This window comes from Spinacia oleracea, chromosome 6 (assembly GCF_020520425.1).
Source record: "Spinacia oleracea cultivar Varoflay chromosome 6, BTI_SOV_V1, whole genome shotgun sequence".
NCBI lineage: Eukaryota > Viridiplantae > Streptophyta > Magnoliopsida > Caryophyllales > Amaranthaceae > Spinacia > Spinacia oleracea.
Window position 1 is genome coordinate 135,074,667 of NC_079492.1, and position 12,802 is coordinate 135,087,468.

Here is a 12,802-nt window from a genome sequence, read left to right on the forward strand (position 1 = left end):
AAAGCCGAGTTCCACGAAAATAACTAATTAGGTGCCACATAGATATTTTAATTAATTAGGAATATATTACTCCATCCAAAATCAAATACTTTAATAATTAAAAAATAAATCTAAAATAAAATTCAATCCAAAATCACACATTAATCTAAAATAAATTATATCCAAAATCAAACACTAATCCAATATTAGTGCACCACATAGGAAATCTAATGATTTCGGCCAATGAAAAATAAGATTTTAAATTTATTTTTGAATTATCAAAGCCGAGTGTCACGTAGATAAATATTAAATAGCTTCCATGTAGATATTTTAATTAATTAATAATATATACAACTCCATCCAAAATCAAATACTCTAATAATTAAAAAAAACGGTTTTTTCATGAAATGCCCCTGAGGTTTGCAAAAACGCACCAAATACCCTCGCGTCTTTTGAATCACATAATATACCCCTATTTTTGCCTTAGTTTGCACCAAATACCCCTAAGCCGACCTTCCGTTAGTCCTCCGTTAAGTCATGTTTATAATTCATCAAATGCACCTATTTATAAACGTATTACACAATATACACCTACTTGTAAACTTATTTGCACGAAATACCCAAACTGCTTTTAAACGGCAGAATTTGATTCAAATGGCTAGTCCAGTAAGTTTTATACTATCAAAAGAAAGAAAGTTGCGTAACAACCATGTTTTCTTCATCCAAACTTGCTGCTTGTATAGTTTGTAGATTCTTAATCAAGGAACAATACCCAGAATCCTAACAAAAAACATACAAGTATAACATATTGGGCCTTCGTTAGATTTTGATCAAATGATCTCACATCTCAGCTGAAGTTCGAAACAAAAGGCACCTGACAACCAAACAGCCAGAAGCTAAACACTAATTGTAGAATTACATGTTAACATCATACTCTCAGAGAAGTATACAACCAAAATACAAGTATTTCACCTCTCAGAACTGATTGTATAAATTTCTTGTACAAAAGTGCAGCTGGTGAATGATTGACACTAGAATATATACATTTTTTTATTTCTGATGCAAAAAGAATATTTTCCCAAGTAAAAAACAATCTGGGAAAAGAATTTGAACAGAAAATATGTAACCAACTGCTGTAACGCAAACAAAAGAGAACAGAACATACTCCTTTCTCAATGGAATGAGTATATAGCAGCAGAAAAGACTAACCCCGGTTACAAAGAAAAAAGAGCTTCCAAATAATCATCAATGTAGGCTAAACAAGGCCAGTGATCTGTTCTAATTCGGACCAATGTTGAAATATCAGAAACTTCCATCCGAAAGAGAAGATGATACCTGGGTGGTAGGAATATCAACACAAGAAAGCAACCCATGTTTGTCTTACCAATGTTGATCTTACCATCTTCATTTTCAAAGTATGTCAAATATAGTGGACCACCATCAAAATTCGCAACCGAGTTATTCTCATTAGCAGAACCTAAAAACATATCTATCCATGCCACATCCTGGATTAAGCCACCGTCCTTCACAACCTCCACCAGCGGTCTACCAATCACACCAACAACAAAGGGGGCTAAATATCTTTCAACAACACGAATTGCTAAGGTTGAAGGAACTTCGAGAAGCTTAACTGATTGTGTTCCATGGATTGCTGCAAACCCCTTACCTCCTTTTAGTGAAAATGTTTCCCGACCTGCACTGGAAGAGGCACCACATACCTCCCACAAAGCATCAAAAAGGGCGGAGTAATATCCTGGAACTGTGTCTTCTAGAATCTCAGCTGGGGCAGCAGCCTTGAGAAACATGTCCTCGATGCCAACTGAGACCCCCTGAAGCTTCCCATTAACAACCTGACCATTTTCTGCATTCGCGTTAATGGAAACATCCACAAGACCTGGCACAGGTTCTCGGGGTTCCAATTCAATGGTAACAAGTGAACTAGAAACTGACTTTTCATTGGACTGAATTCCAGCTGGGACAATGTCCAATGACTCTTTCTTGTGGGGGATCTCAAAAGCCGATTCGCCAAGAAGAAATGGGATATGATATGATGGTATAGAACCATATGGAGCTGAGGATGAGAACTTGAGAACTATTCCATACATTGCAGGAACTGTATCTAATTCAACAGCACTATCCCCTGTTGAATCTGATCCCCATATACGGTTGAAATGTTCAGAACTAAACCTCAAAAAACCAAATCCATCCCTAGAACAGATATAGAATTCAAATTCTGGCAATTTTGTAAAGCAAAGCAAACCCAGTTTGAGTCACGAAATTGCAATTGTTTACTATAATCTCCTCCAAATTTAAGCATTTCTCAGAAAGATTAATAAGAGATTTATCAGAAATGAAGTAATTACTAGACAAATTAACTTTTCTGAGATGAGGGAGCTTCGAAGCAATCAAATCAACGCCTTCATCAGTGATCCCTAAAGCAGCACCACCACCACCAGAAACACCAGTAACGCAGTAATCATCCTTTGGATTACTTACATCCAACTCCTCCAAATTTGTGATGAACTGGGAAATAACCCCCAAATCGGAATCAGTAACAATTGAAAAATTGTGCAACTTGAGCGATTTAATCGACTTGAGAGATGAATTGGGAAATTGTTGAATCGAATTCGAAGGGAAATCGGTGTGATTAGATAGGCCAAGGAAAGTGAAATGAATTGAAGAATTGAAGTGGGTTCGCCATGGAAATCGGAAAGGGAGATATGTTTGAGGTTAGGGAATCGAAGGAAGAGTTTGGAGAGAAGTTTGAGATTTTTTTTTTTTTTGATTTTAGGTCGAAAAATATATATTAAGGGCAAAATGGTAAACTGCAGCTAACGGAGGACTAACGTCCGTTAACTCCAAGTGCATCTCATGAACAGTATGAAAAAATAGGGGTATATTATGTGATTCAAAAGACGCGAGGGTATTTGGTGCGTTTTTGCAAACCTCAGGGGCATTTCATGAAAAAACCGTAAAAAAAAATGTAAAATAAAATTCAATCCAAAATAAAACACTAATATATGAAGTAAAATTCTATCCAAAATCAAACACTAATCCAAATTAGAGTGCCACGTAGGAAATCTAATAGTTTCGGCCAATGAAAAATAAGATTTTAAAATTATTTTTTAATTAAAAAGTCAAGTGCCATAAATAAATAATTAGGTGACACGTAGATATTCTAATTAACTAATATAATAATTAATTTATTAAAATATCTACGTGGCACTCGATTTTTTTAATTCAAAAAATTAGAAATCTTATTTTTCATTGGCCGAAACCATTAGTTTTCCTATATGGTGCTCTAATAGGTCAGCAAATATGCCTGCTTTAATAGTTTAACTTAACAATTTAATAAAATCCGTGCATTGCACGGGCTAAAATCTAGTAAATTTATATAGTGGGGTTTCTTAAAGAGCATTTAAAGCGTCCACGTAGGATTGTACATCCACAAACTAAAAATTATTTTTATATTAAATTAATATGAAAGAAAACAAATTAGGATAAAATACAGGAAAAATTACTTTAAATAATCCATCATTTCGACGATTTTCCATTAATTATCAAACTTTTGATTATTATTAATGGAAAATCGTCAAAAGGTTGGATTATTTAAAATAATAATAATAATAATAATAATAATAATAATAATAATTTTCTTCTCAGAGGGGCTGGATAAGGATGTTGTTGGCTTGTTGTGTTGTTGAAGCAGGTTCAGAAGTTCTCTAAGACTCAAGACATTGGGGATCGTGCTGCTGCTCATATCTTCAGGAGGATAGGTTTTGTTATAGCTAGAGGAGTGGGACCCAATTGGTATCTCGACTTCCCACTAACTTTTTTTAACTTTGATTAACTTTGTTAGCATTTGATTTTATAATAATAATAATAATAATAATAATAATAATAATAATAATAATAATAATAATAATAATAATAATTGAATTAAACTTAACTAAACTGTGAAATAATTTCTGAAACTACAATTAAGCAAAAAAGAACCGTGCCAAAAGATCTAGTAGTAAGTTTTGCAAATTTTTCTTAGGCCCTGTTCTTTTTGGCTTAATTTCAAGTTCAGGACTTATTTGGCAGTTCAGTTTAGTTCAGTTCAGTTCAGGAGCATTCAGTTCAGTTCAGTTCAGTTCAGTTCAGGAGCATTAATTTCAGTTCAGCTTAATTCAGTTTAATTCAATTTAATTTAATAATAATAATAATAATAATAATAATAATTTTATTATTATTATTATTAATATTACTTATATTATTATTTATATTATTGTATTACTTATTATTTATATTTATATTATAATATTATTATATTACTTATTATTTATATTTATATTTATATTATTATATTACTTATTATTATTATTATTATTTATAACTAATTATTTATTATTTATTAATAATTAATATAATTTATTATTATTTATTTATTAATTACGGATTATTAGTTATTAATTATTTAGTTATTACTCCCTCCATTTCTTTTTGATCTTCCTGTTTCTATAAATGTCGTTTCTATTTGATCTTCCTGTTTCTATTTTGGGACATGACTTTTTACCATAAATTTCCCCACCATCCCTTATTTAATTCATTCACATTTCCCTATTCACCCACCCAACCCCACTTTTATGATTTTTTATTACTTTCATAAAAATATCTTCTCTCTCCTTCATTTCTTTATTACTTTCTCTTACACCCAATCATTACTCTTACACCCAATCATTAAAAGATTCCAGTTTCTTAATTTCCACCCAAAACTCCAAACAGGAAGATAAAAAAGAAACGGAGGGAGTAGTTATTAAATATGAATTATTATTATTATTTATATTTATCATTTATTGTAATTGTTGAGTAATCAATTACTGATTATTGTTATTTAGTTATTAATTATTAATTATTCTTTGGTTATTAGTTAATATTTTTATTATTATTTATTAATTATTATTGATCAATTATTAATTATTAATTATTATTATTTATTATTTATTTTTTGTTACTTATTACTTATTACTTATTATTTATTATTTATTATTTATTACTCCGGATTTATTATTTATTACTCCGATTTATTATTTATTATATATTATTTATTATTTATTATTTATTATTATTATTTATTATTTATTATTTATTATTTATTATTTATTATTTATTATTTATTATTTATTATTTATTATTTATTATTTATTATTTATTATTGTTTACTTTTTACTTATTATTTATTATTTATTATTTATTATTTATTTCGATAATATATACTGTTAAGTTCAGTCAAATTAAGTTCAGTTCAGGAGCATTCAGTTCAATTCAGGAGCATTCAGTTCAATTCAGTTCAGTTCAGCTCTAAATAACAGGGCCTTATAAATTTTGCAATAATATCGTTAGGAATTTCTCAAACTCGTAGAGACCCCAGAAACATAGCCGTTAATGTCAGTGAAAGGCAATGTTGACATTCTCTCTTCTTCCTCCCGCCAACTTTCTCTCTCCATCTTCCTACCATAACCAGTACCACCCACCTGCAATTTCAATCAAAGTTCCCACCTTTGACCACCTCAACAGCCGTCTGGTTCATCAAGCCAATGTGGGCCAACTTCATCAAGCAATCTCCACTCTTGATCTCATGTCCCAGCATGGGTTCAACCCTGACCTCTCTACTTTTTCTCTTCTCCTCAAATCCGCCATTAGAACCCGCGATTTTAACATTGGAAAGCTCCTTCACTCCAGAATCACTGACACAGGACTCGCGCTCGACTCGGTCACGCTCAATTCGCTCATTACCTTGTACTCTAAATCCGGGGATTGGCGGAAAGCGACTGAAATTTTTGATGAAATGGGAGGAAAAACGAGGAATTTGGTATCTTGGACTGCTATGATTTCCTGTTTTTTGATCAATGGTATGGAATTGAAGGCTATTCAAATGTTTGTAGAGATGTTGGGTTTCGGTTTTTGCCCGAATGAATTTTGCTTAGTGGCCGCAGTTAGGGCTTGTTCTAACGGTGAATGGGCTAGGGTTGGGGATATAATTCATGGATTTGCATTGAAAACAGGAAATTTTGATAATTTATGTGTTGGGTGTGCGTTGATTGACATGTATGTGAAGGGTTTTCAGGACATTGATTGTGCAAAGAAGGTGTTTGATAAAATGACTGAGAGAAATGTGGTTGTATGGACTCTTATGATTACAAGATTTGTGCAAATGGGTTATCCCGAGCAGGCAATTCGATTGTTTCTTGAAATGGAACGGAGTGGATGTGAGCCGGATTGTTTTACATTTACCAGTGTGATTTCTGCTTGTTCTGATCTCGAATGGTTCTCGTTTGGGAAGCAGCTACATTCTAGAGTTGTTTGGTCCAGGTTGATGAATAATGCTAGTGTTGGATGTGGTTTAGTGGAGATGTATTCAAAGTCTGGTGATCATGATTCTCTTTCTTGTGCTAGGAAAATATTTGATCAGATACTTGACCATAGTGTAATGTCTTGGACTGCCATGATCTCAGCACACGCTCAAAGTGAAGGGCATGAAAGAGAAGCTGTTGAACTTTACATCGATATGATTAAAGGCCTAGTGACACCCAATCATTTTACATTTGCTAGTATCATTAAAGCGTGCGGAAATCTTTGTGATCCACGTATTGGTGAACAGATGTATGGCCAAGCAGTGAAGCTAGGTCATGCTTCAGATATTTGTGTGGGAAATTCTCTTATTAGTATGTTTTCCCGATCCGGTGCAATGGAGAAAGCAAGGAAAGCCTTTGATGTGCAAATTGAGAAGAATCTAGTTTCCTATAATGCAATGGTGGATGGATATGTCAGAAACCTGAATGTTGATGAAGCATTTGAACTGTTTTGCCAAATTGGGAATGCTAAGGTGAGGCCAAATGCATACACATTCAGTAGTCTATTAAGTGGAATTGCCTCCATTGGTGCTGGCAGAAAGGGAGAGCAAATTCACGGACAAATTGTGAAAGCAGGATTAGAATCAAATCAACATATCTGCAACGCATTAATTTCAATGTACTCAAGGTGTGGCAATATCGAAGCTGCTCTTTCGGTGTTTAATGACATGGAAAATCGGAATATTATATCATGGACAGCAATGATCACAGGTTTTGCAAAACATGGGTTTGCTAGAAAGGCTTTGGAGATGTTTGATAAGATGATTCATGACGGTGTAAAACCAAATGAGGTCACTTTCACTGCTGTTCTATCAGCTTGTAGCCATGTGGGCTTGGTTTCTGAAGGATGGAGACATTTTGATTCAATGTACAGAGATTACAGAGTTGTTCCAACGATGGAACATTATGCATGCATGGTTGATTTGCTTGGAAGATCTGGTTTTCTTGTAGAAGCTCAGGAATTAATCAACTCAATGCCATTCATGGCAAATGCTCTTGTTTGGAGATCATTGCTGGGAGCCTGCCTAGTGCACGGAAACACTGAGATAGGAGAGCACGCTGCAAAAATGGTTATGGAGAAAGATCCTGACGATCCTGCTTCATACACTTTGCTCTCAAATCTCTATGCATCTAAAGGTCGGTGGGAAGATGTGCGACAGACCAGAAAACGAATGAAAGAAAAGAACTTGCAGAAAGAAGGTGGATGCAGCTGGATTGAGACTGAAAATCAATTGCACAAGTTCTTTGTGGGGGATACGTCACATCCTCAAGCAAAAAAGATATATGAGAAATTGGGTGACTTGATTCACGAAATAAAAAAGATGGGTTATATCCCTAATACAGATTTTGTTCTTCATGACATTGAAAAGGAGCAAAAGGAGAAGTACGTATTACAGCATAGTGAAAAATTGGCTGTAGTGTATGGTCTTATAAGCACGCCGAGGTTGAAACCTATTAGGATCTTCAAAAACCTACGTGTGTGTGGGGATTGCCATATGGCAATGAAATACTTTTCAAAGGCAACAGAAAGAGAAATAGTCGTGAGGGATTCAAATCGGTTTCATCACTTCAGAAATGGTTCATGCTCTTGTGGAGACTACTGGTGATTATATTAGATTGCCTTATGAAGACAAGAGGTATATGTATTCCACTGTTTGTTTCCTCTAAACTACTTGATCAGTCCACATTTTTGTGAGAGGTTTACAAGATGTATGCTGCAAAATGATCCATATGCACACGGCACACTCCAGTGTTCAGAGTTACTGACATGTAAATCTCATACAGGGATGCATGACATGCATCTGTGATGTTTCTGTTATTGCTATGTGAAACAACTTGGAGATATTCTAGATCATTCTAGATTGAATGAAAGAGCACGTGAAATTTGGGCTAACAAACGATAATTATCCCTCATAAGTACAGAAACTTCTTCTAAGTTGCCTCATAAACAAATTACTGTCAGTCCTCCTCACTTGACAAAGCTTGACTCTGGTTTTTCTGATTGTCACTGTGAGTTAACATACACTCTGTTAAGTTGATATATGCGTTTTATATAGAGTTTTCACCCCCGTCCCTTAGTACTTTTATGTATCAAACGTGCTCTTAGGAGCCGTTTCTAGTACTAATGTGTGCTATTGACTGTGCCTTGAGTTTCAGGTTTGATTATGAGAAATTGGTCGTTTTAGACCCGTAGATAGGAATTATTTCTAGTACGTAGCGAGAGCCCGCTAGTTGTTCTATCCTAAGGAATTCATAAGATTCGAGAGATGCATGTTTTCCTAGTTATGATTGTTAATTGATTGTCATTGTTCGTTGTCCAATCCCGGTCTGCATTTATGGTGAACTGCTGCCCTAGATTCCTTTAATATTGTTATTATCCGATTTGATTATTTGCTTTAGTTTAATACACAACCCAATCCAACCTCTTGTTACCGGTAGTCTAGATTAGTAATTTAATAGTAGAAAGAACGCATGTTTCCCTGTGGATACGATCCCTGCTTCCCTTGCTATATTTTTAGTTGGTGAACGTTAGGTTTATCTTTGATAGGAGTACGATTTAGCCTGTCATAAGTCTCAATAACATGTAGTCATGTACTCCCTCCGTTCCTTGGTGTAGAATTCGGAAAAGTTATGTTTATCAGATCAAGGAATTGAATAATGGAAGTACATGTTATGTTGTAGATTGATATTGTTACAACTTTATCATGTAACTCTTGTAATAGTTATTCAGCATTTTGGTAATATCAGTTCATCAGATATTGAACATTTTAAGATTAAGTTTACATATATAAAGATAGTTTCTCGAGTTATGACAAAAGAACACGAAGTATATGCTTGCAAATATGTCTATACGGCTGCAATGTCGTAACATCAGTAGCTAGATATGGTTTTTTTTTAGCCTTGAAGTATAAATAAATATAAGTGTTGCGAATTTGCAAGTTCCCTGGTGCTGTTCACCAAAATTTCCAAGAACTCTCAAAGAGCTTGATTATATGGTACTTCTTAACTCTTATAGCATTGAGTTAAAACCAGCAGTTTGTAACTCTATTAAGTCGGAAAATTCGGCTTTACAAAACCTACTGCAAGATCTCAACTATATATGAAGTACTACATACGAAGTATTTGATTTTACAGCTTCGAGTTCCTATTCTGACAGTTTTATATCTTCTGAAGTCACTGTATGACTATGAGAATTAATGTGGATTAAAATTGCTGTCATCTTCTTCTTCGTCATGGCCAAGAAGTGATATACTAGCAGACTAGCAATACCTCGATCTAACTCTCTAAAGTTCATAAATAGCACAACCACTTATATGTGTAATATAGTTATGAAACCTGGCGAAAAAAAGTTCACACGAGGTAAAACTAGGGATGTCCGATACGTTCGTGAACAACTTATGAACAAGCTCGCTTAAAGGTCGGTCAAAACTCGTTCATTAATAAATAAACGAGTTTGAACAAAAAATTTAAGCTCGTTTAATAAATGATACTAGCTCGAACAACCTAGTGTTCGGCTCGTTTAGGCTCACGAACAACTCGTTCATGTTCGTTTCCAAGCTCGTTCGTGTTCGTTTATAAGCTCGTTTAATTAAAAGCTCGTTCAAGCTCGTTTATATTAAATTTCTAAAAAAATATGACTAATTTTTATTTAAAGTAAACATAAGTTGCAATTGTTTTGTTAGATTTTGATTTTAGAGTATTTTGATTTTAGGAGATTATAATTTATAAAATAGTATTAGTAAGTATACTATGTTAACTTTTTTATTATTTGGGTTTGGTTATGTTTTTATGTTTTATAATTTTTTTAAAATAATATTTCGTTTATAAATATGATCGTTTAAATTCGATCTTGCTTGTTCATTAAGGCTCGTTTATTAAAAACTCATTTGTTAATAGCTCGGCTCGGCTCGGCTCGAGCTTGAACTTAAACAAGCTACTCGTGAGCTAAGCTCGAACAACGAAAAATTTAAATGAGCCAAGCTCGAACAGGGAAAATGAAAACTCGATTAAGCTCGACTCGAGCTCGAGCTCGGAAATTTCTTATCAAGCCTAGCTCGAACAGCCAAATACTCGGCTCGGCTCGTTGACATCCCTAATTAAAACTGACATATATTGTAATAACATATAAATATCGGTTAATGAAAATTCTCCAATCAAGTACTTTCCCACAATCTGACAAAAAAAACCCGATAGTATTGGGTTCACACTAATATATCGTGGAAGAATATTTCCATAGTTGTCAATCATTGTTTTTTTTAGTTATAGAGAGCCATAAAGGGCAAACCAACAAATGATGTAGATGAGATTTGAATCCAGGTCCTGGGTAGCACTTTATCAACTAAGTTATTTGGCATCCACACTAACCAATCATGTTTAGATACTTAACATCATCTTCCACGGGAAAATTATAAAAGCGTCTCACACGGGTTTCACTATGAAGAAAATAATACTCCCTCCGTGTATTATTTTAAAAGTTACATGTTGATCGACACAAGTATTATATTAAGGAAATATATTTGAATTTGACTTAAAATGATGTAAAGGTAGTTGACAATAAAGAAATAGAAAAAAAGCATGTCGACGTAAAAGTTACAAAAAATGTAATTATTTATGATTTAAGTGGGCGCATAGGGAATTAGCCAATAATAAATCAATTGGAGAATGGGTGTAATTAGGGGTGAGCATGAGTCGGGTACCCGAACCAATAGCATTATTGGATCGGAGAATCGATAACCAATGCAACAACTATCCATGAACCGAACCGTTAAGTTAGGGTACCCGTACTCCAGGTACCCAAACTTTTGGATCGGATACCGGGTACCCGTTATGATATCCAATTGAAAAAAATTAGACATTATAACTAGATTATTGTAACATTATTCAACACTAAATACCAACATCAGTACATGATTTTGACTACATTACTAATGAAATTAAAGTTTACTAAAATTATACATTGATTAGTAACATTAAGGATATTGAGCTATTGGGAAAAAAATATTTAAATTGAGAAAACTTAAAAAAAGGGTTTATCGGATCATTATCGGGTACCCGTTATTTATAAAACGATATCCGTAATCATATCCAATACCTGAATTTTGGTCCGGATATCCGATTCGGGACTGACCATATCGGTTCGGGTACCCACTTTTTCAGATCGGATACCGGTTCAGGTTCGAGTTTTTGGTTTTTCGTATATTTTTGCTAAGCCCTAGGTGTAATGGTTACCAAAACTGAATTGTAACTCTTAAGAAGTACGGCCGCAAATAGTAATTGTAAATAACTTCTACAAAAATATAAAGGAGTACTACATACTGAATGTACATTGTTAAGCATGATGAGTTAGTAAACAACTACTACGTAAAAAATGTATTAAAATCAAAAACCCTTACAAGAACGAGAAAAAGGGTAAAACTATAAACTTACTAAGACTCAAAACACTGAGATAAAAGTGTTAAAATAAAAAAACTGGACGAGAAAAAGTGTAAAACTATCAACTTACGGAGACTCAAAACATTGAGATAATAATAGAGATGATGAGACAAAAGTCATAGGACATTTAAATCCACGATTATACGTTAAATCCCTAATGACATCAAATCGTTAAATCCCTAATTATATCACTGAATGTCTTGAATATTTGAACAAAATCATTTGGTTTATACATCTTATCTTGGAATTGGTGTATTTGTCGACGCCCTCGGTCGACTATAATCCGGACAAATGATGGCCTGAATGGAGAATGATTTTGTATTTTCTATAACAAGCCAATGCGTTCCTCGTAAGTTGATAATTTTACACTAAGATTCAAGAATAAAAAATCATATGATTCATGAATCATCAATTCAAATTCGATTCTTGAATTAGACAAATTCTTCAGTTATCGAAAAAAAATGAAAGATCTGGCTAATAGAACAATGATAATTAAAAATCAAATACAAAAAATTTCAAACAACATAATTTAAACCAAAACTGAGTCATAACAACACTCGTTATGGTACGAAAAATTTGGGACAAATATAAAAAAAAAAAAGAAATGCTCGATTAATCCGTAATTCAAATCATATTTTGAATTTTTTTAGGGAAAGGATATGCGAAGATATATTTATATATATCATTAATATTCCCAAAATTAATACACGACTTTTTCTTGAATCAACAAAAAATGGGATTGATAAATCGATTTACAATAATGAAATAAATAATGAAAGTATTAATGAAACAAATAAAAATATAATTCAGTTTTTTTCAACTATTAACAAAATATTTTTAATAGTTCTTGTAAAGGTTTTTACGAATCATTTACGAATTACAAGATAACACTAGAAGCTGAGTCATTCTCGTTATTTTCAACGCCTATATCCTCGTGAAAATTTCTTTCAGAAAAAAGACATTTTTTTCTTGTGCAGAGTCGAACAAAGCTGTTC

At 33.3% G+C, this 12,802-nt stretch overlaps 1 protein-coding gene across 1 annotated transcript; it reads left to right on the plus strand.

Annotated features, from left to right (window-relative positions):
• Positions 1-5,389: 5,389 nt before the first annotated feature.
• On the plus strand, positions 5,390-9,165 carry LOC110798136 (pentatricopeptide repeat-containing protein At3g49170, chloroplastic). Its single transcript, XM_022003285.2, has one exon. The coding sequence runs from the start codon at positions 5,423-5,425 to the stop codon at positions 7,979-7,981; it is 2,559 nt and encodes an 852-aa protein (XP_021858977.2). The 5' UTR covers positions 5,390-5,422; the 3' UTR covers positions 7,982-9,165.
• Positions 9,166-12,802: the final 3,637 nt, after the last annotated feature.